Genomic DNA, 27,696 nt, shown 5'->3' with positions numbered 1-27,696 from the left:
TCAGTAAATGCACGGACAAGTTCGTGATAAATGGGACTAAGGATATAACTGGATATTAATTATCTTTGATGGGACTACGTGGCGCTTTTCCTAGATATTGAACTATATACTTGGATGGGTAAAGCGTCACTCGCACTGGAATAACTTGTTGAATAAGTCAATAGTCGCTGATCTAAAATCAAAGCACGAACTAATATCCTATCTACGTCCATGACCAAAGAAAATACTGCATACGAATAAATCAACCGCAGATCGCGATCAGTGAATGTACCATACTAGGATTTTGAAATAGTCGCCTACATAGGTCCTCAAAGGTCTAAGCCCATTATATGCCTCTGCAAATTTAAAGGTCATTGAAGATTAATCAAAATAAGTCGAATAGCTCTATATTTCGACTGTTTCCGAACGTCAAAAAGCTTCACACACCACGAATTTGATTCAAGTAGGTGGTCACACCATGGACGTGTATGGGGATCTACGTTCATGGTCACACCACGTGGAAAACGGAAAACGAGCCTCGGCCGTCAAGGCAGACACGCGCGGAGATTCTAAAGGGAGGCATCTGTGACTGAGAGGCTATGATAATATATAAAGTACATGTATTTTGAAATTAAAAGTTTCTCCTCTAGATGACAATCTACTGCTTTTCTTAGTAACTATATGGTCATACATTCTTAATTAAAACAATTAAACCGTCAAACATTCCGACCATAATTTCTCCCGTATCGAAGAGCTCTTGGATGTTTGAAATCCAAATATTCAGTGGCAGCATGGACAAGTTCGTGGTGGCGGCAAATTTATCATGGTAATAAACAGCTCTTGCATGCTTGTTATATTAATATGTGAGAAAATATCTTTGTAGACTGTGGGTTATAGTTAGATGACTGTAAACCAAACTATTCTATTTTTGCGCACGAGATAATGAATATAATTTTCTTGCGGCAATGAAAGCAATACTATTTCTGGCCTCGTGCGAAACGGGCATAGATGGTATGTAATAACAGGTGTAAAGTCTCGCCATGGCGGAACGAGGACCAAAATAATGTAATCAAAACTTTAAAGGAAGTGTAATAAATAAGTTCCACTATACCAGCTAAATAGCCTACAATGCGGCCACCATTAAGCATGTAACAATTCGACCCATAACAACCAGAATCGCGATGAAAAGTGCAGGCAACTGTAACAAAGAGCCTCTGAGGTTAGATGAGCTTGGGCTACAGTTATTTTGTCTCTTCATGGCCTTACGTAGTCTTTAGTATACATATAACCGTGGGTCCACTTTCACAAACGGTGAATGACATGTCTCATTGGTTGACAAGTGAAGCAGGTCATTCTGCTAAACATCTCACAACATATATAAGACTTTATTTGTTTGAATGCAATGTATAAAATTGTAATAGACTCCCTAGGTTACAGGCCGTGAAAATTCTTAAGACATGGGGAAAACAGCGCAACCATCCCCCAGTATCTTTACATTCTCAGATATATCAGGTTCTATCCCTGTAGATCAGCTGCTGAGTAGACCAGGGGAGCTTTTGAGATACAAGTCTATGCGGCTCTCAAATCAGCAACCTTTTTGTTAGTCAAGTGCACTAACCACTAAGGTATGCTGCCTGCTGTGCTTAAAGATTCTCATAAGGAGTCTCAAATTTGCGTTCAGCACAACTCACATGAGTATGCTCACAAAACTTTGCGAAATGGTTTATAAACACACCAGTTAAGTAGTTTTAACCTTCTAAACATACTCATTCTTTATTTGCTATAGTCTTCATAATATTATATGTCTCAATCTTATAAGTTGCATTTTAAATGTTACTCTTTACTCAAACTTCTAATATAATCCTTTCATTTATCAGATGTCCCTTGTTGCTGTGTAAAGTGCATACTCAACTGCTGGAACTCATGATGAATACACCAAGAAAAGACATGAATCACAATCAAGATGAAAGCTTACATGTAACTGGCAAAGATGAACATAACACGAAAGATTCTCATACGGCTTTTCAGATGCTGACAGGATTTATGTTTGGCAACATTGATGAAAAGGAAAAACTTGTTGAGGATGTCCTTGATAAGGTATCAAGCTGTATCCGTCATTATTGAACCTTCATTAGTTCAATCTGTGCATAAATGGTTGCCTTTGAAGCAGAGGAAAACTTAGCAAAGCTGAAAAAGTGCAAGAGAGATAGAAAAGGAAGAATAGAGGCAGACATTTGCAAACACTACACAGAAAAAGGAACAAAGAATAATATCAAATGCACACATAAGAGATCAATGGTTGGAGGCAAACAAAATGCTGAACCCAATATTGTGATGGACAAAAGTATAACTATTCAAAGAACTACAAAGTGTAGAAACACACTTAATCAGAAGTCTTTTTAAATAGGGTTGTGGTATAAAGCTATATTGCCATAACTTTTCAGAAGTCTGACTCATTTCTCACAATTTCCAGTGATTGTAAGTTAGCACCCTCATACATCTAGCATATGAAAAGACTCAATTTCATGATTTCATGAAAGTTAGAACTACTGAAAATTTTAAACAGTAGAACAGTAAGAGGAAACACTCTTAATGTAATATCTTTACTAAAAATCAGAGAAATAATGGACACAGGAAGACTCAGATGCTGCTGTAGGATTTATCTTTCTCTCACAGTGGTTCTCAATAACAGATCTGAATTAGTTTTCTGCTTTCAATCATTTGTGGCAGGATTCCAAGCATCACCTTGCTTCCCTTTCACATTTAGACGAGTTGCATAGCTTGGTAAAGAATATTGTGAAGGATGAACATGAGAAACCATCTGTTGAAGAATCAACTGTCACAGGTAATCGCAAATGACAGCACTGATAGTAGTATGGTATTCTGTATCTATTTCAGGCGAAAGATGTATTGTCTTGTCATTACTAGCATCAACTTATAATCAGAATTGTTTTCTTTTTTCTGCTTAATCAGCTATTATGATTGTTTACATGTTTGTGTACACGATTACATGTTTAAAAGACAGAGGTGATATCAAATAATCATGGCATTCACTAAAGCAAAATAATTTTTAAGAAATCATATCGCATTTGATAAATACTAAATTAGAGAAAGCAAATGAGGTGAAATCTACAACTGGAACAATGCTCAGTAGTAAGGTCAACACAAACCTTCAGCACATTCTTTTCTAAAGATGTTGGAAGCAAACCTTCTGCTGTGAACTGCTCAAATATTAGACAAGAAGTGGAAGAAGAATTGCCAGCACAGGAAAACCAAAGTTCCATAAACCAAACACCAGTTGTAATGGGTATGTATTTTGCTGTGATATTGAAGTAAAATGGCAGCATTTGGTGATTTCCTTTTTTTTGTATGATATTGGCTTACATCATATGACATATTTATTGTTTATGATGGTTTGTGGGAAGAATGGAGAGAGGATTATAAATATATGCCACATCGATTTTACTTCCAGCATTTCCATTTGTTTTCTATCAAACTGGATATCCTTTCTGGCCAAAGAAAAAGCTGTAATTGTTTTTGTAAACTATCATTCATCCTCTTAATTATTGTTTCTGTACAGAAGAATATGTGAGTCATTTCCTCGACAAAAGAAGTGTAACTTTCAATCTGTGCAATTATCCAAATGATTCTCTTCTGTCAGGGATAACATCATTGCATGTGTAAAGTATGTTGCATCCCTGACGTGCAGTAATTATTAAAGGGCAATATCTGTTTCTATCTTTTAAAAAGCTAAAAGATTTGTAGTTTTAAAATATTCAGTGATGTCATATTTTCCTGTGCAGGTGAGAACCTGGAGCCTGAGAATGAAAAGAGTAGCAAGTTAATGTCCTCTCAATCTTTACCTACTCTCATGACAGGAAAATTTCAGCCTGTGTGTAAAGCTGATCCACCTAGTGAAAATGATGCAAATAAGGCAAGATGGAAAGCTCCTTTGGCAAGTAATCTTCCCCCTGAACTTGCTAGTATAGATGTTACCAACATCTGTCCTGAATTTAGGCCTGACAAGGTAGGTCTCTTCTGGTCTGTCCTCTAAATCATAAAAGACTTATTTTAAAAAGTCACTTGATCCCCAAATTTTACATTCTTTTATTTTGATCACAGTTATTTGTTTTGATAACCAGAGACTAGACATTTACAGAGTCTAACATGAACTTAAGGTTGCTAGACTAGACTAACCCTCTATTACTAAATCTTTCATTTATATTCTTTTTCAAAGAACTCTTCCTCTTCTGTTCTGCTGTTTTATCATTTCTAATGTCTGGTGTTTCTCCTGTCTTTCACTGTGCAAATTGTGACAGTTCTCATGATGCATCTTCCAAAGACTGCCCAAAGTGGAAGGAAGAGGCAGCTTTTCAAAGTGTACACGTGGAATCTGGCATCTTTTAAGCTGATGCTTGCTATCATGTAATGGGTGGCTCTTAAGGAGCAACTTCTACACCAGGCTCTACCTCCTATTTGACAGTCATGTGACTGTCCATTTCTGTGTCCATTCAAACAGAGATGACTCAGGTCTTCTCTGAGGGCCCATCCCACTCCCTCAAACTATGCTGCCTCCCTTTTTAATAGGCTGTAGTAGTACACACTCCTTGCAGTTAATTCAAGCAATACAACCCACACCCCTCAGAAGCACTACACACCCACAAGCATACAGTACAAAGCTCCACATAGTAAACATACTAAACCCTGGACAGAAAAGAAAGAAACACAAGCAAAAACAAAGAAACACCACCAGCAAAATCCACTACTCAACATCACACATCCTGTGCTGCCACTGCTGATTCTGTTCTGTCTGTAATTAATCATTTTGCTTCTATTGGCAAGCAGGGGATGGATGTGGATGAGTGATATGTCTCTGCCTTTCCTTCCCATCATCTCCTGCTGTCTTCCTATACTTCAGTGAGACACTCTTTGTAGTCCTCTAACAGGTAATGCATGTCTTCAGTCTTCTGTATAACTGCAGAGGGATCTGAGATAACTTTGAAAAACTCTGCTTTCTAGCATATTTCTTCTCTCCTTCTATTATAGTTTTACTGGAGGCTCTCTTCCCATCCTCCACCTCGCTTTTCTTCAAAAGCATTCACATTTTGCATCAAGACTCACAGACTGATATCCCTTCAGGTGGGGATTTGGCCGAGTAGTACAGTGGTTAGCACCTGTCACCAATACAGTGAATGTTGGCTGTTCTGGGTTCAGCTCTCATCTCGGGCATGCTGTTTTTTCTCTGTATGTAGAATCTGTTTACAGGCCTGGCTTCTTTGCCATGATATAGCCTTGGCATAAAACACCAATTTCCTCCCTCCTTTCAGGTGAGATTCTTCTCTACTTCCACCATATTGAGTCAACTACTGCTATTGCTTGCTCAGTTTTTAAACAAAATAGAAAACTTGCATGGGAGAGGTTTGTGTTCTTATTCTCCTGCACCACTTCCCATGGGGTTTGGGTGGATTTGGGATGTGAGAAGGATAATGGAAAGGTTTAAGGCTTGCTCAGTAAGCTACCCATAGGTAAGGGATTGTCTACTGGGTCACAAGATGTGGTTGATTCACTGGCATTCTCTCACAATTTTTCCTCTTGCCACTATTCTTCTTTCAGCTCCTGGAATGTACTTGGGAATCTTTTTCCTGTGACTTTTTTTTCTGATAACTCAATCTACCTTCTCTCGCTGAATTGCACCAGGCCTATTTAGCTGGTACTGCAAAACAAACAAGCAGCAGACCCTTCAGAAGTGCAGGGACTCTCTGCCTGGACAACATTCCTTATAGAAGCAGTTATAATGCCCATTCCAGTACCTGGAAAGGATCTCTTTGCCCCAGTTGCTATTAAAGATAAAAATGAAATAAACATTTTTTCTGATTTTTATCTGTGTGCAACTTGTAACATAGTCATTTTTCATTTCTGATATTAATAATGTCTTGTCTGACGTCACTTTTAGTTTGCCAGCATTTGTGAGCATGCAGTCTAGGAATATCTTGCATGTCATTTTGTGAGTCTCAATCTTTCCTAAGCTGGAGGGTTTATTTATCAATACAGGTGCTTCGCTTTTCAAGGCTTTTCAAGCCATCCCACAAACCAAATCTGTGGCGCAAGCATCGAAAGGTGAAGTGTATCAAGACTGTGAATGGAAGAGATAATGTGGAAAGTAGGGAATGTAAGGGAAAATCAGAAGGAGAAGGCCTGTTGGCAGAGAATGCTGGCAACATCATCGAGGATAATGAGAGAGGAAGTGTGAACAAGATAGTAAAAGACATTTGTGAGAACAATTTTGAGAGAACTCAGACAGAAGAATTCATGACACATGAAGAACTAAACTTTTACCTAAAGCTGGACAAGGGTAGATTAGCCACGACAAAGGAGTGTGTGCCAGATAATGAGGTGAGATCATAAAAACAGCTGAAAGAGATGTTGGTTTGAATATATACATGCAGAAGTGTATGAGATTGTGTTGTATCTAGAAGTGAAAAAAACAAGCCATGACGTTGATATTATTGTAGAATTAGTATCCAAAGATTATGTGGTGATGTGGAAACAATAACATACTTTACAGAAGAAATATCCAAGCAATCATTTTCCTTCATGCACTTATTTGCTTATCTGCACATGCAGATGCACATGTTTAAGGATTTGCATAAACACATCTTATAAACTCTTGTATTTAACAGTTACTGATGCTAAATCAAAAGACTTGCTAAATCAAGCAAAAGCATTGACATCACTTTTGGTTTGAATATAATAGTATTGATTTTTACTTGTAAGAACATGGGCAATCTTCACTGTGTTAGGATCTGCAGATTAAGCCAGGAAAAGTCCGAATGTCCAACCTCAATCAAGACAACAATGATAATGAAGGTCATATACTTAAAGTGGCACCATGGCGCTATGGCCCTGCACAGTTGTGGTATGACCGCATGGAAGTTGATGAGACAGGGGAGGACTTCAACTATGGCTTCAAACTAATATCGGTGAGGCTACAAATGTTCTCTGGTCTTGATAGTTAATTATTAGTTTGTTTTCTGGTATGCTGGATTCCATGGAAGATGGTCAGCAAAGAGTGAGTGACAAGCAATTTGTGTGTGGGGGGGGGGAGAGAAGAGGTATGGGTGGGTAGGTGGGAAATAGTTTGAGGGATGCGTGTATATGTGTAGTGTTCTAGTGCCTTCTTTATTTTAATAACTATTCCTGCATTTTAAATGATTGATCAATGACCACAAACCCTGTCTTTAAGTATTTAACTAAAGGTTTAATTAACTTAATGATACGACTGTCGTGTAAACACAGGAAGAAGAAAAAGATGCACAGACTTCAGATGTCCCATCTGCACAAAAGATACCTGTGACACTAGATGACGATGCATATCTGATGGTGAATCAAGTGCATTGGGAAGATGATATCATCTGGGATGGTGATGCTGCAAAGCAGCGTGTTCTGCAGTCATATAAGTCTCGAGCAGAATTGGCTGGGTGGGTTCCCAGCAACACAATCAGAACAGCAGCACAGTTTCTGCAGCTATGTAAGTGCACACAGTAATAGTTGTCTGATTGTAAATAATCTGTGTAACTACATAATTTGCTATTACTGTGTGACTATTCAGCTTTCTTCTGAGTCTTCACAATTTTGTACCTATGTGACTGCATACATGTCCCTTGATGGAGAATGGCTGGCTGCCACATGTAGTTGCGGTTAGGAAAAATGTCTACTGTCGAATATTTTCTGTCAACAGCGTTGATTCAACAAGTTGGAGTCATTCAAAAGGGCGGCCTTAACTTCACCAAGATGTTATCGCGGCAAGGTACACCTTTCCTTTCCATTATCTTGTAATAAATAATGTATGATTTCATCTTTTTAATACTCTCCCTGATGATTTAGCCTTGCAAGTAAATATTACTTCTAATTCATCAGATATCAGTGACAGACAAGATACAGATTGGTATTCCATCTTTCCCATTGAAAATGAAGCACTAATCTATCACAAATGGGAGAATGACATCATTTGGGATGCCCAGGTGAGTGATCTTTTGGTCATTAAAGTGTTGGGTGTCTGCTTTTGGAATTTTTTAAGAGTTGCTATATTTATTTCTGTATATAAGCAGTTTGAAGAATGTGAATGGGTAGGAAAAGAGGCAAAATAAAGCAGAAGTTAGCATATCGGCATGTCAGCATCGGTTATAAAAAGAACATGTTTGCCAGCATGTTACATCATAAAATAATGTGTTTGCCTGCATCTGTTATATTACAAAAAAGAATGTGTTTGTTTGCATCTTTGTAGATGAACTATTTATTATTTTCTTATTACTGTCTCTTACACTACTTTTGCTGTCATTTCCAAGCAGATTATTATAACTAGCTGTGTTACTTTTGTTATATATAATGATACAGTGTAGCTGTTCTGCAGTTTTGCTGATTTTTGTATCGTAGACAGAGCTGTGATGAAATTCAAAGCATTTCACTGTCCTGTTTAGCTGAGTGCATTAGTTGCTGTCTTGCTTCAGAGTGCTATGAGCGTGAAAATTATTAGCAGTCAATTTTTTTACAGTTCTAAACTTACTATTTCTCATGTGTAGCATCATTCAGGCTGTTACTGTTCATTCACCACTTGTAGTAGAGAGTGAAGAGTGTCTTGTTTATGGCAGAATATGGAACGTATTCCAAGCCACCTATTATGACACTGGACCCAAATGATCACAATCTTATTCTTGAGATTCCAAAGGATTTTGATCCAAAAGAAACAAAGAACAGAAAGTGTCCTCATGCAAAATGATAAGGTATGATTTATGACTGAACTCTTGCACTATTTTGTATGCAGACATTGTATTTTAATCTGTTATCATCTTGATTTCAAACATTATATTTAAGACTGGCCCTTATGTAATATATGCTTTACTTGAAAAGTGACAGTTTTTGCATTCAGATTTACGTTTCTTTGAAATCAAACATCAATTTGACTAGATTATTTAATCAACTAATAGACATAAGTATTTATAATGCCACATTACATAACTAAAACACATATCTGTCACGCGATTTTGCATTGGGCTGATAGACATTACTAGTACTTTACATGGTTGTTTTGTTTAAGCAGGAAATTCGACAATCCAAGATTCTTTTGAGCAAAGCTGGTATCATCAAAGATGAAGAAGAGAAAGTGGAGGTATAAATTTATGTAGTTTTAACTATGGCTTATTTGTCACTGATGCATATGTGGGTGTGTGCATGCATATACATGCGTGCTGCTGCCTACATGTTACAGTTTACATTAACTCATTGGACCCAGGCTATTGAGTAATGTTGGGGCACCAAAGGTTGCATGATGACTATAGTCATGATCCAGGTCCATCATATTAAGAGTCTCAAATTTCCTGTGACATGAGTTTTTTCTTTCTTTGAAAAATTAGTTGATAATTTTCTATTTAGTTTGTAAAATAGCCTTGCAAACCATATCTAAACTTATTAACATTATGGCTTATTTATACTTCAGATTAAAAAGAAAATTGTAATATGCACTATCCCAGGATGTTGAAAATCTAAAAACCAGAAAGGTGTGAGAAGTGTATGCTACAGAATAGTGGCTATCTGCTTATGGAAATACCTAGTGATATGTAGAGATGCTTGCCTTACAAGCTTGTGTAGTCATTTTTCTTCCATTTCATTAATATGAGAATAATGAGTTTTTGGTGATGAATGTCGTGTTTTCAGGCTCCAAGTGCTGTAAAGACAAAAGATCAATTCAATCTTTCCAACGATGAACATTATAATCCGAAAATCATGGACACTGCACTCCAGCCCAGCATTGGAAGCAGCCTGATCCAGGTTTTAAATAATTTAATATTGGTTGTATCATGGGAAAATTAATAAGTTTACTGAGATAATAGAATACCCTTTAAGTATCCAGCACATTGAAATTATTGTCACTGTACAGCATATAAGAAAAAAAGTCATTAAAAATAAGGAAAGAAAAATCATCAGTACTCAGAATAAAGCAGATTTTACTTTTCTGTAAATTTTACAATTTCATTTTGATAATGTATCCAACTGTTTTGTTTTCTGTGTACTGTATATTGACAATGTTTATTTGCATGCAGCATTCTGCACCAGCATCTGAGCTTTTTCATCCATTTTTCCCCACCTTTATGGGTCCCACAAAACTCCGGAGCTTTCATAGACAGCCCCTCAAGAAATACTCTCATGGCACAATGGCAGAGACAACACCACAACCAGTACGCTCCCTTAGAAAAATCATTGCTAGGAAAGCAAAGGTACCCTTTGAGTTTCTTCCTTTATGTTCAAACTGTGTGTTAAAGGAGTCGATATGTGACTACACATTTTTTTTTTTTTAAAAAGGGGGACAGTGGATGAGCTAAGTTTTAAAGAGAAGAGGTTACAAATGCGATTCATGTGTCTGTTGTATCACTTTCATCATTACTACCATTATTATTGTTATACAAAAATGTACCGTCACCTATGCCTCACTAACTGCAAGAATTTCATAATGAATGGAGAAAAATATGGCTCAATAACAAAACTTGCCACTCATTTGATGCAATTTTTTTTTTAAATGATCCTGCTCGCATAATGGTTAAGTCAAATTAAAATCAGACAGCAAAAAGTGGGATTATCTTCATTCATGCACTCCTGTTTTTATAAATGGTCGAGCACTTAGTTTTTAATGCTTCATTACCTAGAAGACAACTGTGATTATTTCAGATGCGAGAGCAGGAAAAACAAGCTTTTGGGGGAGGAGAGATATTCTTCATGCGCACACCTCAGGATCTCACAGGTATGGATGGTGACCTCATTCTTGCTGAGTACTCAGAGGAGTTCCCTCCCATCTTGAACCAAGTTGGCATGGCTTCAAAGATCAAGAACTATTACAAGCGGGTAAGTTGCTTCTCTGTAGACTTGATTTTCATCAGTCAGATTTTAAGATACTTTATTTGCAGGTTGATTCCTATCAATTTATTCTTGCTTTTACACCCTCTGCATTTCACGTTCATATGACTGGTTTATAAAAATGTAAGTGTTAACTTCCCTTATGGTTCACATCCTCAGAAGCAAACAGTGCCTCTTTGGTGTGCTGTAGCGTAATCATATCACAAAGCACACCACACTGTGCATAAATAAACGATAAAGGGAAGAAGCTATTGGTACTTTGAGAAATTGTTCTACTATGGATTTCATCCATTAAAAAGCTTAAATATCAACCAATCAGGTATTTTGTTAAATTTGGAAATAGACAGTGAGTCATTTGATCAGCAGCCATGTTTGAGACAATTGTTGGTTTTCTCAGTTTGACCTGAGAGATATAAATTTCTTAAAAATTTTTAATTTACCCAGTCTACTTATCTGCTTTCATTTGGGCTGTTTTACCTTTTGTCCCTTTTGCTTGTACTTTTTGCTAGACTTGTTTGCTTGATTGTTATTTTTTTCATGTTTGACTTGTATGATTGTTTCTCATTCTCTCTGTGATTTGGCCTTTGCTGCTGACATCAAACAAAAGCAAACCAATCAACCAGTAGATGGTTCTGCTACCTAAGGTTTAGAACTCAGCAGTTATAGAATCATTTCCATACTCATGATTTGTAAGATTGCTGTGTAGTTTAGGATGTGTGTGCTGCATGGGTTCATGGGTTTTTAATGTGAGATACAGGAGCTAGTGAAAACAATTTCCTGCTTGTAAAACTTAAAGCAAATAAGGTAGGTTATTTGTTTAAACTGCACTGCTGACATCTGTTTAATTCTTGAAACAATACTTATTTGTAACTAGACACCAGGTAAGGACACCAACTCTCCCATCTTCAAGTATGGTGAGCTGGCCTATGCATACACATCTCCATTTCTTGGTTCATTGGCTCCTGGCTGCTGTCTTCAGGCCATTGAGAACAACTTGTTTCGTGCACCTATTTATGAACATGATATGCCCAGGACAGATTTTCTCATCATTCGCACTCGGCAGCAGTGAGTCCTGGATTATTGTTAATTGGAATAATAGGTGATCTTTCTGAAGGATTTTCATAAGCCATAATAAACAACTGAATTTTCTCTGTGTATTGGAATATCATTTATTGCATTTTTAATTGTGAATTTGTGTTTTTATTGTTGTGTTGTGTTTTGACTGCAAGTGGTGTGTGCTGCTATTTTGTATTTTTATATTATTTACAATTGATGCTCCTAAAGCAAATGCAGCCTTTGAATTGTACACTCCCACATGATCTGTTCTATTACAGTTACTATATCCGAGAGGTGAACACAATTTACTGTGTGGGGCAGGAATGTCCATTGTATGAAGTGCCTGGACCAAACTCCAAGAGAGCAATAAGCTTTGTCAGAGATTTTCAGCAGGTTAGTCCAGTTGGTTACTTATGCTGGTTACTTTGCTAGTCTTCTGATGTAATGTATGTAGACACTAAGTGGTAGGTTTATATTTTTTGTTATTTCAGATTGTGTACACTGACTGGATAATTTGTATATTTACCAAGGAAATTTCTTTAGTTTGAATAAATATTTTACATGATAGTTTGTGTTCAGAATGCAGAGCAGACGGCTTGTAATCCAAAGGCTGATTATTAGAGATGAGACCTCATTGCAGGCTGTGCTTTTAATTCTCCTCAGGCATTCATCTATCGTCTTTTTTGGAAAAGCAAAGACAATCCACGCAGAATCAAAATGGAGGAGATCAAGAAAGCGTTTCCTTCCCATTCTGAGAACAGCATTCGCAAACGCCTCAAACTTTGTGCAGACTTTCAGCGTACTGGTAAGAGCATCTAACAGCTCCAGAATTAGAAGATGATTGTTTATAAATATCTATGCTTTCCTTAGTACAGAGCGTATTGTACTAAAAGAAAATGATGAGGGTAATGAGTTTTATTTTCAAGAAAATTCCGAAAGTGATATCAAGAAGAAAGGAATGCTGTACTCTGTGAACACAAATAGATTTTCTCGTTACAGGGATGCATTCAAACTGGTGGGTACTTAAAAAGGACTTTCGTTTGCCAAGTGAAGAAGAGATCCTTGCAATGGTGTCACCAGAACAGTGCTGTGCCTGGTATAGCATGATTACAGCTGAACAAAGACTGAAGGTATAGAGACTGCCTTTAATTTCAGCGTCGCTTTGCAAACCAGCTGATGAATCTTTTGTGGACCTATGAAACTCTGGTTACTGCCATGTTGTGTTTTTTGTCTCACTTTTTCTGATGCAGTCTATGTTCTCATGTTCTTGACATCTGCAGGATGCAGGATATGGGGAAAAGTCTTTGTTTGCACTTGAAGAAGATAATGAAGAGGAAACTCAGACCAAATTAGATGATGAGGTGAGTCGCAGACATTCCCTTTAGTTAACTCACCTGTCTTCTATGATGCTTTTCTAGATATATAGCCCATTAGCTAATCACATGACTGCATCTATTTTCTGATGTGTTTTTTTTTTTCCCCTGTGACAAGAGATGACAATGGGATGTGTTGGTGTGTTTGTGCCTGCATGAGAGAAAGTTTAATACAGAGTTTAATACAGCTGTTTCTTGTCTGTGATAAACACAAGTAAAGTTTTATCTGCTGATAGTATGTACTACAGGTTACCCCCATAAACTGTTGTGCTGTTACATAATGATTTTGCAAAATTAAATAATCCTGTCATTTTGATGGTTTCAGTTTTTCTGACACTTCACTTTATACAATGGAATAAGTATGAATCATACTGCGTATCATCATTAAACACTACCAATGCTTTCTAGGTGCGAGCAGCCCCTTGGAACACAACTAGAGCTTTCATTGCTGCCATGAAGGGCAAGTGCCTGCTTCAGCTGGATGGTGTGGCTGATCCCACAGGTTGTGGTGAAGGTTTCTCCTTTGTCAAGATGCCCAACAACAAGCCCACCACCAAAGAGGGAACACGTGAACTGCTTCACAAGAGAACCTTAGTAGGAACTGATGCTGATCTACGCAGGCTTAGTTTTCGTAATGCCAAAGAGCTGTTGAGGAAATTTGGAGTGCCTGAATCAGATGTAAGATGATGATTTTTTTTGTTTTTGTTTTTGTTTTTTGGTATCAAACACTATCTTTGTAATGTAGTCAAGTTGAAAGATAATATTCTCATTCTTTTCTACCCAACCATTGTCCTATCCAATGCATGACCTGCTTAGAAAGTCAGTCACCCAAGGTTAGATATTTAATCCTGCTGTAGTCAAGATGCCAGTGACTAGAGAGTGAGGACAGTGATCGCTGGCCTTGGCAGGAATACATAGTTGCTAGGAGCAGAGGGGACAAAAGAGATAAAGAAATAAGGAACTGGAGAAAAGATTGGTCAGTCAGTGTGCTAGTGATCGACTGCAAGAGTGGGAGAAATAAAGCATTTATATTTAAAGACCAAATTGTGTCTTGTGATACTATAAAGCTGTGGTCATACATAGGGATGATTTTGTTCATTTTTTTTGTGCTTGTAAAAATAAGGGGTATTTATTTTGCACAAATGTGAGGAGGAAATTTTTTTTCCTGCCAATACAAATATGCTTCCGATGTAAATTATTTGATTTTGTTTTTTGATTCATGGCACTTACGGAATTCTCTTTCTCTGTGTTTATGATTTACAGATTCGGAAATTAGGTCGGTGGGAAACAGTAGAAGTTGTGCGCACTTTGTCCACTGAGCAAGCCAAGCAAGATCAGGATAACTCAGGTGATTTACACTTTTGCATGTTTACAGTGGAAGAGTCAAATTATTATCATAAAAGTTGTTATCACAAAACAGATGGTAAAGATGGATGCTTGGAAAATTATCTTTCAGAGGATTATGATGGTAACATAGCAGCAATGTTGTTGTTACAATAAATTAGCTTTATTCCTAACTTTGATAACATTTACTACATTTAGCAGTGATGACCACAGAACTGCTCTGGTGAAGATGATGATTAATGATGATGACAAAACACTATTTGTAGTATTTGAACCTGTGACAAACAGAAAGAGAAAGAAATAAAATATTTAAACTTCCTTGCAGAATGGAAGTTTGCTCGTGGCAACAGACACTCAGCAGCTGAGCACACAGAGAGGTACAAGAGGAATTGTCAGCGCATATTTGATCTGCAAAACAGGTAGTTCACTCTTGACACCCACTTTGTGGAGCTGCAGCCATTATTTTAAATTATGGAAAGAAATTCTCTTTTGTGACAACATGAATGCATTTTCGCCGTGCTTTCCTTCACACATAGTACATCACAAATCCTCACGATTATAAGTATGTGCGCTAACATACACAAATATGAAAAAAACACCACAAAACAAACAAATTTTATAGGAAAAAATGTGAGTTATGTACATAAATCAGACAAGATGAAAATGACTCCCTGGGAAAGAGACCATAATAACGGTTTCTTTCATGCATCTTCCAGAATTCTAGCATCAGCAGAAGCTCTGTCTACAGACGAAGAGTTCACTTCAGATGAAGAATCAGACTTTGAAGAGATGGGAAAGAATATAGAAAGCATGCTTGACAACAAGAAGACTATCTCAGAGGTTTAGTGGTTGTTTTATTGATTTACTGTGTATTATTTCTTATCAGCACTCAAGTTATTTATGTTTTTAGTATGTAACAAGTAAAAAGCATCTTTGAATGTATCTGTCACATGAATCTGCATTCTAACAGCATATCAAAAAAGCATTTCAAGTATTTTGAATTGTAAAATACTCCAGTATGCCTGGTTAATATACAATATGAAACAGTCCATTTAACAGTGTATGCATTTTTATTGTCACGTTGTCAACACTTTTCCTGCCTTGTCAGTCATTTTTTCAGATATTGCCACCCTTTTTGTTCTATACATTTGTTGTCTACATTCATGTGTTTGCATCTTGCTTTGGAATTTCTACTTTTACCCCATACATCTTGTACTCTTATCCTTGTATTCTTTAGCTTCTAGAGATTTACAATTGTTGCATGTTCAGTTGACACTGGAGAAAGAGGAAGCAGAGCGCCTAGAATTGCAGCGAATGATGAGGGGAGATAACAAAGAGAAAGAGAGTGATCAGAAAGCCAGTTCCCTGAGTGATACCCTTAACTTGGTGAGTTGTAAAGGAACCTAAGAAGTGCCCTCTGATTGTTTAATTTTATACCAAAGGTACTTGCTTTGGTGATGTGATTTTATATTTTTACAATGTATTCTCTCACAAAACCTGATTTTAGTTACATGTTGTTGGAAAAAAGATTTTCTCACTTATTTACCCCTTAAATCTGCCAACATCACCCATTCTTTTGCTATAACTGTGCTATCACTGTCACATTTCTTTCCCATTTTGCCACCTAGCAGGAGCCATGATCCTGTCTGGTAGAAACAAATGTCCTTTGATCATTCACTGGGTCAATTCTATGTAGTCATGGAAAGTTAAGTTGCCAAAAATATGTGAGGGCAAGATAAGAAGGTAACATTGGACTCATTCTTTCCTTGTAATTGACATCAGCTCATGATGAAAGAATGGTCTGGAGATAATGCTGCCACTGTACATCAGTGTAGAGTATTTCTTTGACACAGGAAGGACGCAAGTTAAAGATCACAAGGACCTTCCTAAATGAAACAGGGAAGCCGTACACCCGCTCAGAGATCATTCGCAGCCCTGGTGTTATAAGTGCTTACCTTCGCATTCGTCAGACCAAAGACCCAAGTTTCATGTAAGAACTCTTTCTAATTCTTTCTGGCAGGATTAAACATGCAAATAATACCAATAAACTAATAAATAATAAATACTTTTAAAACTAAACTTGGGGGGTGAAAATCCATATTGAACTGACTAACAGCAAAGGCACAGTGCTAGAAATTTGCACTGAACATTTTTACAGTGTTTATAGTAATCTTCTAGGTCAAGTGTTGTTTAGAAAGAATATCATTTACTAAGTGCAATCTGTCTAGAAAATAGACATCGTGACTAGTTCTTTAAAGTTAGCTATTCTCCACCTTCATGTGTTCATGTGATCAAAGAGACATCTAATGTGAGTTGATCGAAGTTGCTTATGTGCCTTTGTTTTGAATTATTTAAATCTAGAGTTTAAATAATTATTTCTAGTATATATATATTTTTGGAACTGGAAAACTTTGTTGCAGAAAGCAGTTTGTGACCATGGATGAGGAGACAAAACTAGAAATGAGAAAAGAAAGAAGACGGTAAACTTTAGCAACCATATATAACATAAAACAAAGCATATATAAAATCACATAGTAATATTTGATGATATACTAACACAAAGCATCAAGATATGTGTCTTTAACTGGTCATTAGACTTGTCAGCAGCTACTCTGTATGTCATAATGAATTTGAGTATTGATATGTTTGTAGAGGTCCATTTGGAGAAGGCACAATTACCGCACTACTCATCACAGATAAAGATACATCTTAATGCAAACTAAACTTTTTTCTTTTAAAAAAGGCTTCAAGAGCAGCTGCGCAGAATTAAACGAAACCAACAGAAACCTGAAGGGCTTCCTCCTGTCAACAAACCAAAGAAGAAAAAGGAGAGTGCATCACTTTCAAAGGTAATTGATGGTCATACTGGTTTCTGGCATTAAAGATAAAATTGCCACAAAGGAATGGGCAGCCGAGTTTAAAAAAACTCTGCTTATTGCATTTTAAGACTAGGAATTTTACATTTATAAACTTATTTTTAAGCCAACAGCTGAAAATGTAAAATTAGTGATCTGTGTTCTGCTTCATGTGACATTAAAAAAAATTCCTTGAAGCTTGAAGCAGTAGCATACAGGAAGTTCTAGTGGCATGAGGAGATCATGCAGAGACAGAAACATGTCTGAAATAGCTGAGTAGAAGAAGCCTGAAGTATAGCCACACTGTGAAGGTAAAAAGTGGGATTGGATCTGTTGCCTAAATGATCATTTTTAAAGACTTACAGGGATATGGCTTCATGAGCAATGAAGAAAGTTAAAGTAAGTTGACACTTTCTTCTTAGAGGAAAGGTTACACTGATTTTGTTTTAGTGTTATTCATCCAAAAAGGAAACTGTTCATCAGTTTCCCTACAAAATGTACATAAAAGTGCTTTGCATATTATTAAACAGAATAGTTTTTGTAAAATAAAACTTGACTATCAATAATGTGCGCACAGATGAAATGTGGAGCATGTGGAGCTGTGGGGCACATGAGAACAAACAAAGAATGTCCCTTGTATGTCACCGGGGAAGAAGCTTTAGTGCCTGGAGCTACGATGGGGGAGAATACAGACGAAGAGGCTGGCATGCAGGTTGCTGATGAGGAACTTATTAATGTTGAAGGCACCAAGATCATTCTTTCGAAGGCAGTGTTTGACAGGTATTGTAACCCACATATTACTAAACAGAGGCAACACCATATGGAAATCATTTTTTTCAATCCTAAAACTAGCTTTTATTATGCTAATTAGAAATCAAGGGAGAACAATCTCTGAATTACCTGATAGCAGGACTATCCCTTTACTGACATTTGTTTTCATTGCTCAAACTACTTGAAAAGAGATACTGTGGTCAAAAAGCTAACAAAATGACAAATCTGGAAAACTTCATTAAAGGAAGATATATAATGTAAAAACTTGGGATATGTTCAAAAGTTTACAACTGAATCTGTTGTGGTTCCAGAGCCAAGAGTGTTCAACAAAAGTCCCTGGTGCTTCGATTACCCAAAGTAATCAAGGAGACAAAGAAAAAACGTCAAACTGGCAGCACCTTGCAGAGTGACTATGCGAAGGTATGCACGCATCCTTAAGAATTCCACATCAAGGTCACTTTCAAAGCATGTTTTTATAGAATGAAACTGATGAAAATAACCTTCAGAAATTTTTTTTAAAATAAGGGCAAAGGAATTCCTTATGACAGGATAATTTGTCTGAAGATGTTGGAATGAAATAATAGTTTTGTGAAGAAAAAAAACCCTAAAGATTATAATTTGAACATCTCTTAAAAGAAGTGGGCTATTACACTAGAGGTCTGTTTATAACAACATGCAGTTCGGGGTGGGGCATAATTGATGCAGTATCTACAAACTTTTCAGTCCATGTTACAGAGACCTAAGCTGACAACTCGATGTAGAGCAGACCCCTTGGTCACCCTGTCTTCTATGTTTGAGACGATCCTCAATGAAATGCGGATCTTGCCTAATGTAAGTGCCAGTTCTGAGCTTTCACATTGGTGGTCTTTGGTCCTTTGCATTGAAAACAGCATTGAACACATGGCTGTTTCTTTTAGTGTTTTAAATGCTAACTGAAAACACTATGCAGACATGTCCGGTGCTGCCTGCAAGTAGCATTTCTTGTCAAAGTACAATTAGTGACATCTTTTTGTAATAACAACAATGTGACTTGTGTCCCGCAGGATCATGCTGTAATCAGAGGACATGTTGCATGCTTCAGACTGTAGAGAATGATCATACATTAAGTTAATATCATTGACGAATCAAATAACATTCCTGTGAATATACAAAGACATAGGGATAGTATATTTGCTTGTAAGGATGAGTTGTTGGGAAATGAAATAGATATGTTACTTCATGTGTCATTTCCCAGCTGAGGCAAGGTTCCCCATTTGCCTGCAGTATGAGGTGTATTAAGCAGATCGCTGAATGTTTGAGGCACATGTTAAGCAAGTTTCATATTCATAAAACAAAAATTCTGTAGACACATAATACCAACAGTTCAAGCATTCACCTCCTGTTTTATCAACTTATGCTGCACAGTTTGGAGAATTTTTTTTATCAGCATGGTTACTGCATGTCTGTCATTCTTCTTTCCAGACTCAGTTGTTCCTGCATCCAGTGAACCCAAAAAATGTTCCAGACTACTACACCATTGTGCAGAAACCTATGGATCTACAAACAATGCGAGAGGTTAATAGTTTTTGCATCTGACTGCTCCCATATTACAGTGCACCAGTTCAGTGACGACAGGATGTCCTCTTCTCAGCCACTCTTTGCTAGTGGAACACATTTACAGGGCTGTCCACTTCTCTTAGTTGCTGTCTTGTTATAAAACACCCATTCCCCTCCTTTCACATGCAGTAATTGTGCTCACTGAAACATTGCCAGACAATGGGTGTACTATGTTGGATACCTTCCTAATATAAGAGATAGGCACAGAGGCAGCATTGCAGGTCCCTTAACAATTCATAATTTTGAGAAAGAAAAGGTTTTTTCCCCCTTGTTATTCTCCCACATGAGTCAAGTAAGTTTCTGTAAATTCCACAAAATTCTGTTTAATCAGACTTTGATTTTATGAGCCTTGGAGAGTATGAGAATTTTTCAGGATGTGACACAGAGACATTTTTTATTATTCCTCACTTCTTGTGTCTGGAATCCTCTGTGATCAATCTGGGCTAAAAGTGACATTTGTTCTGCTGAGTTCAGCGAGATAAAGGTGTCAATTTACAAAGAAACTTTATCAATGTTTGTTAATTGTGGCACTTCATGGTTTGTTTATTCATAGAATAATCGCAAGATGAAGTATCAGACCCGAGAGCTTTTCCTTAATGACCTCAACCAAATCTTTGAGAACAGCAAGATTTACAATGGTGAGTACAGCAGGCCTTTAGTAATAACAGAACAGTCAACAACAGGCCCAGTCAAGTACTATTTTTGTGCATCCATGTGTGTGTGTGTGTTGTTTTCTTTTTTTTGAGGGTGGGGGGCAGGGTAAAGCGCCATGAGTTGTCTATAAGGCTGAGATATGGTGCTATATCAGTTAACTTGATTATCATTAAATACAGAAAGCCAGCCCAGAGAATTTTAGTTTGCGTAAAGCAGTTATGTGATTCTATGCACAGTCGACTAGATACTAGTTGGCTAAACCTGGTTGTGCCACTCCTGCTGCCTAGGATCAGCATCATCGACATCCTGTTATCTGACAGTTAGGAGTGGTGATGTAGAGTATGCGCCAAGTGCTGAGTGGGTGTTGTGTGGGTTTACAAAATGTCCGTCATATTACTGTTTCTCTGCATCTTTGTGTCACAGGATGGGCTCATCTACTGACTGTTGCTGCCCAGTCCATGTTGGACCGCTGCCTTCAGAGATTTGCAGAGGTATGTAGCCAAAAAGCTTTCCATATTCAGTGCCTTCTGTATTAAAAAAAAATGTCACCATTGTGAGGTTGTTTGCACTTTTGTGGTGCTGGAATTAGAGCACATGAAATTACAGTGTAATTAAACAATTCTGCATAGCCAGTTTAGAAAATATGAATGTGAGCTAGCTCCTCCATATGCCATTAAAACATAAAAATGATTTTTCTTTTCCAATCGATTCACAAAAAGAGTAACAGTGATATTAGCTGTTTTTTGCTGCTTGTTGAAATGAAATGATAGTGTTCAGGATTTGCCAGGAAATAAGCATTATTTGATCCTCGCCTGTAATTTGCTTTATGGTTTTGCTATGGCAACAGTGATAATAATAGTTAATTGTTGGCTAATGGACTATCACAGCGGGAACACAAGTTCATGCGTCTGGAGAAAGCCATCAACCCTCTTCTTGATGACAATGACCAGGTGGCACTATCATATATGTTTGAAATCATCATAGGGAAGATGAAGGCTGTTGAAAATGTGAGTTTAGAGCATTATAACTTGATGTATTGGAATTGTGGGTGCTAGAAGGTAATGCAGCATTTTTCATTCATAATTCTGTTACAAAATAAATATACACTTTTCTACAATTCTTTTAATGATACCTCTGAGATATTTTGCTAAGTGAAAATGGAAGAAAACATAAGGGAGAAGAACACTACATTGTGTTTTTATATGTGCCTGTATATTTCTTTGTCTGCATATGTAAGTTGGCATGTGTGTCCATTCATGTGTTGCATATTTTCCTGTTGTACAGTCATGGCCATTTCATCAGCCAGTCAGCAAGAAGAACCTCAAGGACTATTGCAGCATAATCAAAAAACCCATGGATCTTGCCACACTTCTGAAAGTTTGTCACAATTATTTTTGTCCCTTGGCATCACTTAGTGCAGGGGTGGGCAATTAATTTTCCCAAGGGGCCGGATGAGAAACTGGGATGGTTCTAGAGGGCCGGACTAATATAGTTAACTCAGTTTTATCCAATACTGTATATATAGTATATTTACTGGTGGGCGGGCCGGTCAGAGACAGGAGGCGGGCCGGATCCGGCCCGCGGGCCGGCGTTTGCCCAGGTCTGACTTAGTGTATAGATAGGTTCTACATATTAGTTTCTATTTCAGTCACACTACAGCAAAATATGCACATACATACCCTACTATCATTGCCTCTGACAAGACAGACAAATACATTATCCAGTGGTGCAGGTATTATGTAAAGAAAAGTATATTGGGTTTGTTTATTTAATTAAATGACCATTTTACCTGTGCAGAATGTTCAGGATAACAAGTATAACACGCGGGAGCAGTTTATGAAGGATGTGCAGTTGTTGTACACAAACAGCCTCAGCTACAATGGGCCTGACAGCAGCTTCACCCAAACAGCCAAAAGAATGATAGAAGTTTGTCATGATAGCTTATCTGAGGTATCTTGCCTTACTCTTCATGCTTTGAATTTCTGAAACATCCATCAGTCATGTGAAATTTAAAAATTCTTGAGTGGTTAAAGATGACATTCTTTAATCCTGAGCATCACACTGCATGAACGGGCAGAGTAAATTCTGTTATCAACAGTTGGAAGATGAGAAGAAAGTCTTGTAACTCTTTCTGCATGCTTTCTCCCTTCCCTTCATCCTGAATTAAAAAATCACGTGTCATGCACCCTGCAAATATCAACTCAAGAAAAATTTATTGGCATCCTTGATTTAAAAGAGTGGTATAATAGGGTGGGCACCCTTCTAACCCATTCACTTCCACACATTTCACCATCGGTTGTTGTGTGATGTTTTAGATATTTCCGTCATTTGTAGCTTGTAGGGTTGTTAATACTGAGGCGTACTAATACTAATGTACTTTCTGTAAAGAATAGTGTGATAGAGTTTTTGAGCATACCCTGATTTTTTTTCCTGTTGTTGAATGTCCCATGCTGTCTGTCCTGTGTTGTGTGTTTTAATATCTTCTTCCTATACTGTCTGCTTGCTTATTTTGACAAGCAAATATTAATTCATTTACCTATCTGGCCATCATCACCAGCAGCCGCCCCACTCCCTTCTCTTGCCACAGCAGGAGTTTTTGTCACCATAAGTGCTCATGTTCAGTCCTTCCACCCCCACCCCTTTTTTTTTGCAGAATGAAGAGTATTTTGCTCAGCTGGAAGCTGATATTGTGGCATCAAAGGAGGCAGCACTGGATGGCCTGGATTCTGAAAGTGTCATGACAGAAACTTCTCTTCATCTAGAAGACAGCCTCGTAGGTAAGTGCACATCAGACTGGCAACATATTTCCAAGGAATGTGCTTGTTTATCATACCAGTAGCTTAATAATATTGTTCTTTTATGTTGATTAAATACAAGACTTGTAAGCTGACAAGCACATTGTGGAAATAATTACTGTGACAGGTGGGGGCAGTGAAAGTGGAGACAGCTATTTGGATGACAACACCATTGCTAAGGATGACTTGACCAGTCTGTCCTTACAACCTCAAGTTTTCCATCAGGTGACCTTGTTTGTTAAATTTTTCAACATTTCCTGCATGCTCAAACTTCTTTATTGAGTAGTCAAAAGGCCTATTTCAAGTGGGACCAGCCAGGATAAAAAAAAATTACATCCAGATTTTATTTCTTTCACCTTTACATTTTTCTAAATTTACTTCAAGTAAATATTACAAGTAAAACTGGTAAAATTATGACTGAAGACGGAGCTTAAAATATTTCAATATTGCAAGCATACTTCAGTGTAAGAAAATAGAGCAATATTATCACATATTGCAAGCCCAATACAGTTACTGAACACAGTGACGTCATCAGCGACAAGGAGGGGAAACGTGTGTGAGGGAGAAACTGAATGCCATGGTGTCTGTCCATTGTTCCTAATTTCTTGTCATTGATAAATAATTCAAGCACTGGGGTGCTACTGCTTTCGACCCCTTGGACAATAAAAAAAAATTTGATTGTTTATCCCTAGTGATACACATGATTTTACAACATTCATTTATGTGTATGACTGGCCATTATCTTTATAGATTCATTTTTAGGTATATTTTAAGGCTAAATTTTCTCTGCAGAAGCACATCATTTTAATTGTTGGTACTGGAGTTTTAGCCTCTTAAGAACAGCCTGAACACTTGTCTTTTCTATGCAGCCACAGGAAGCAAGTTCAGACTCAGAGATCATTGATGTGGAAGGAGACAGTTCAGATGAACTGGCTAGCAAGATGACCTGCATCCCTAGCAGGAAAAGACGTTTTTCACAGGTAAATCTTAGCATATGATGTTAAGGTTAAGAAGTATATTAAACACAGATAAATAATAGTAATAATAATAGAATATGTAGAGTGCATTTCCCCATGTGGAGTTGAGCTCAGTGCACTGTGCACAAAAGGCTACAGTCAACCAAACGAGAAACACAATTGTCAGAAATGGATGACACCAAACATGAATAAAGCACATGGATGATGATGAAGTAAGAAGTAAACAGAAAACTATGCTTGACTATGAAAGATATTTCTTAAAGATTTGGGTTTGGAAGCCAGACTTGAAAGCTTCCAATATAGACACAATCTGAAGAGAAAGGGGCAGACAATTTCAAGCAGTGCAGTGGGCTTCGAGAAGGAAGTTCTGCCATAGTTCTCTTATTGAAAACTCTGGAGTCTAAGGGTTTTATATTGCTGAAAAAGCTGAGTGGTGATGCAGTATTTTGTCCTAAATGAAAAAACAATAAGCATTTGCATATATTTTCAGGTGGAAACAGATATTGATGTCTGCCAAGTTCCCGATGACATCTATACACCTTATGACATTGTTGAAGACAGGGACCACACTGATGCTGTTGCTGAAGATGACAGACATGATGACATTCTGGGCAAGTAGCTCATGCTCGGAATCGTGCTTAAAAGCTTTCCTTGGACATGTGACAGGGATTTTAGAGATGGGCACTTGTTACACGGCCATGGCTTTTAATTCTTCAGTGTCTCAACCACTGACTGATAAGAATGCACTCCTTTGTCAGAGCTTTAAAAAGAGAACTTCACAGAAACATGCTAGAGTGAATTACCTCTGCATCTGTGTGTGTGGATGACCAGGTGTGAACATTTAGCAGCAAGTTAACTGAAAGTTATCTTTTTTCATTTTTGTTTTCAGGTCACCTGAGTGACAGTGAAGAAGAAGATCAAAGCAAAAAAAATGCTCCCACAGCTGTTTATCATCAGCATGCATCATTGCAGGCTGGCTCAAGTCACAAGGCTGCTGATGTGTTTGCTAGCAGTTCCTCAGAGCAGATGGATACCGAAGACACAAACTTTGACCCTGCAGAGTTTTTCCGGAATAGTTCTTTGGCTTCTGAAATGGCTTCATATACTGCTGACAGCAGAGATGATGACCTGCAGTTGTCAGACTCAGATCAGGATCAGGAGGGAGGAACTGAAGAGGACGAGACCCCACTTATTCCCACGGAGAACCAGAATTATGAAGGATTTGACATCGATGAGTATTTGTAACTGAAAGAGGTAAAGTGCACCTTTGTCTTATTACATGTGACAAGGGCAGTGTTTGCAGGGTTAACAGGTCAAGTGCTGGGATGACCAAATGTCACAAGACTTGTGAACACATTACTGGTCTTGCATGTTTTCAGTCTTCTGTTGGATTATGACTGGTCACAGAAAATATTAATAGTTATGAAACCTTTGCCTGTTGTCATCCAAAAGCTGAAGATTACTGCATTTATCAGCTCTTAGATAAAGGAAAGGCTCTGCTGGTGCTACTTTAAAAACCTTGGTATAAACAAGGGTAACATTGTGATAGATGACTCACCACCAAAATCTCTTTTGTCACTCTGTATGTTTGGTGTGACACATAATTGTGATGAGTGTATGAAATGGTCAACACAGGGTAATGATATTTTCTTTCTTCTTGAGCAAGTTTATTCAACAAATAACTGTCCCACTGAAAACCTTGTTCAGCGTGCACATTTGTGTTGGGGTTTTTCCTCATGTTTGGCTTTCCGAGTATGCATTCCTTATTTGTAGATATGCATGTGCATGCGGCCAGGGAAAAAATGTATCGCACATGCTTAAATCTGAGAGCAGTAAATGAGCAAAAAACATGCCAAAGAGTTTTAAGTCTTTGGAAATTGTCTGCTTCATGTTATTGTTAAAGTTCACTTCTAGTTCTAAAAGCAACATTGTGATATCAGTCAATTTTGCAAAAATGCAATGCAGTCTTGAATGATTGGTTTTGGTGTGCAATAAATCTTGGATGTGATGTTCTTGTCTTGGAAGTGTTACTTGCACGAAATAAATTTTTGTTTTTTAAGCTGTCTGTATTATATTATCTGGTGTAGCAGATAACCAAATGGTTAAATCACTGGCTTCCAAACCCTGGAGATGCATCACTTGGATACTGTGACACAGTGGACTTCAAGTTAATCCAACTGTTAGTAATAGGTACCTTTCTTGATAGGTTGGGGGGAAAGGTAAAGCAGTAAGAGATGGGCATTGCCCTCACCAGAAGCTGGTTGCTGGCTCAGCGTAAGACATCAATCACTACCACGAAATGACTCAAAAAAAATGGGGATGGCCTTGATCTTTCTTTTGTGCCAGAGAAACGCTGGAGAGTTGTAGACACTACAGACTCAATGTACTGGCAAGTTCGTTGGGTTGTTGTTACATTGTCACTAGCAAAATCTGAAGGAGAAACTGTTGAAATGTAAATAACAGCAAGTGTGTTGCTTTCAGGCAAAATATTAACCTCAGTTCTTACCTTTAGGCAGTAGAGTGTTTCGCTCCTTTTAACAAAATCCACATGCATCAACTTACCTGAAACTACTTTTCAAAAATTTCTTCTGAAGGGGCCCACAAAATTTGACGTTAAAAAAAAGTCAATTAAGTAATTAAGTAAACGTTTTGTTCTCTAGTGAATGATTATCCAGAGTGAGGGGGAGTGCAAGATATTTAGTAATTTTGATTACCGCCATTCCAAACTCCAAAAAAGCATGGAACATGGCCCTTTATGGCATGTTTTGCTCACTTCACCTCAAAGGAATTTGAAAAGACTGGAGATCTTGCTAAAATTTAAGTTGAAGGAAATAACTTGTAGAAAAATGATTCAGCCTCTAATGCATTTACTTTTCCTGTAATATAAACTGTTCACAAATGAATATAATTTGTTGGGTGCCTCACCAACTCAGCTGTGGTTAAAATGATTTTCAAATTTGTATTCAACTAAAATATATTGCTTAAGACAATTTATAAAACAAGCTATAAAGTCACTTGTGGTTTAATGCCGGACCACAAAAACAACTTGAAAGTAATAAAATAAAATTAGCATACATTCAGAAAATTCAGAAGATTTGCTGCTTTGATGAACACAACCCCATTTTAAAAAAATCTGAAACTGAAATGTGTCTGCCACTGGCCTAAAATGATTTGAGGTACCTGATTAGTAGACATTTTTGTGCATGTCTTTCTTGTTTGGCTGATTCCTGTGCCTAGCATAAAAGAGACCTACTTGATTTCTGACAGTATTCATGCCATCTCAGAAGGAATGCTACAAAGTGCCAAATCAAGTTTTGGTAGTATTACATGTCATTTAGAAAAATGTATTCTAATAAAATCACCAAAAGTGAAAGTGGTCTTTCAACTGTTT

At 37.5% G+C, this 27,696-nt stretch overlaps 1 protein-coding gene across 1 annotated transcript; it reads left to right on the top strand.

The window, feature by feature from the left end:
• Window positions 1-752: 752 nt before the first annotated feature.
• Window positions 753-26,350, top strand: LOC112560644 (transcription initiation factor TFIID subunit 1-like). Its single transcript, XM_025232604.1, is given in 42 exon segments — window positions 753-805; window positions 1,857-2,076; window positions 2,710-2,824; window positions 3,173-3,286; window positions 3,783-4,006; window positions 6,031-6,372; window positions 6,780-6,959; window positions 7,276-7,511; window positions 7,787-8,000; window positions 8,628-8,643; window positions 8,646-8,738; window positions 9,048-9,145; window positions 9,691-9,804; window positions 10,077-10,250; window positions 10,699-10,872; window positions 11,759-11,949; window positions 12,219-12,333; window positions 12,604-12,745; window positions 12,940-13,070; window positions 13,221-13,301; window positions 13,722-13,991; window positions 14,577-14,661; window positions 14,983-15,076; window positions 15,374-15,497; window positions 15,927-16,043; window positions 16,511-16,647; window positions 17,078-17,137; window positions 17,401-17,506; window positions 18,090-18,292; window positions 18,595-18,703; window positions 19,019-19,114; window positions 19,745-19,837; window positions 20,433-20,517; window positions 20,957-21,024; window positions 21,421-21,540; window positions 21,818-21,910; window positions 22,331-22,483; window positions 23,187-23,310; window positions 23,456-23,553; window positions 24,198-24,308; window positions 24,796-24,916; window positions 25,195-26,350. Coding segments are annotated over 41 exon segments (5,751 nt in total). The 5' UTR covers window positions 753-805; window positions 1,857-1,902; the 3' UTR covers window positions 25,551-26,350.
• The last annotated feature ends 1,346 nt before the right edge of the window (window positions 26,351-27,696 follow it).

This window comes from Pomacea canaliculata, linkage group LG3 (assembly GCF_003073045.1).
Source record: "Pomacea canaliculata isolate SZHN2017 linkage group LG3, ASM307304v1, whole genome shotgun sequence".
NCBI classification, from domain to species: Eukaryota; Metazoa; Mollusca; class Gastropoda; order Architaenioglossa; family Ampullariidae; genus Pomacea; species Pomacea canaliculata.
This window is presented reverse-complemented; position numbering and strand designations above follow the sequence as displayed.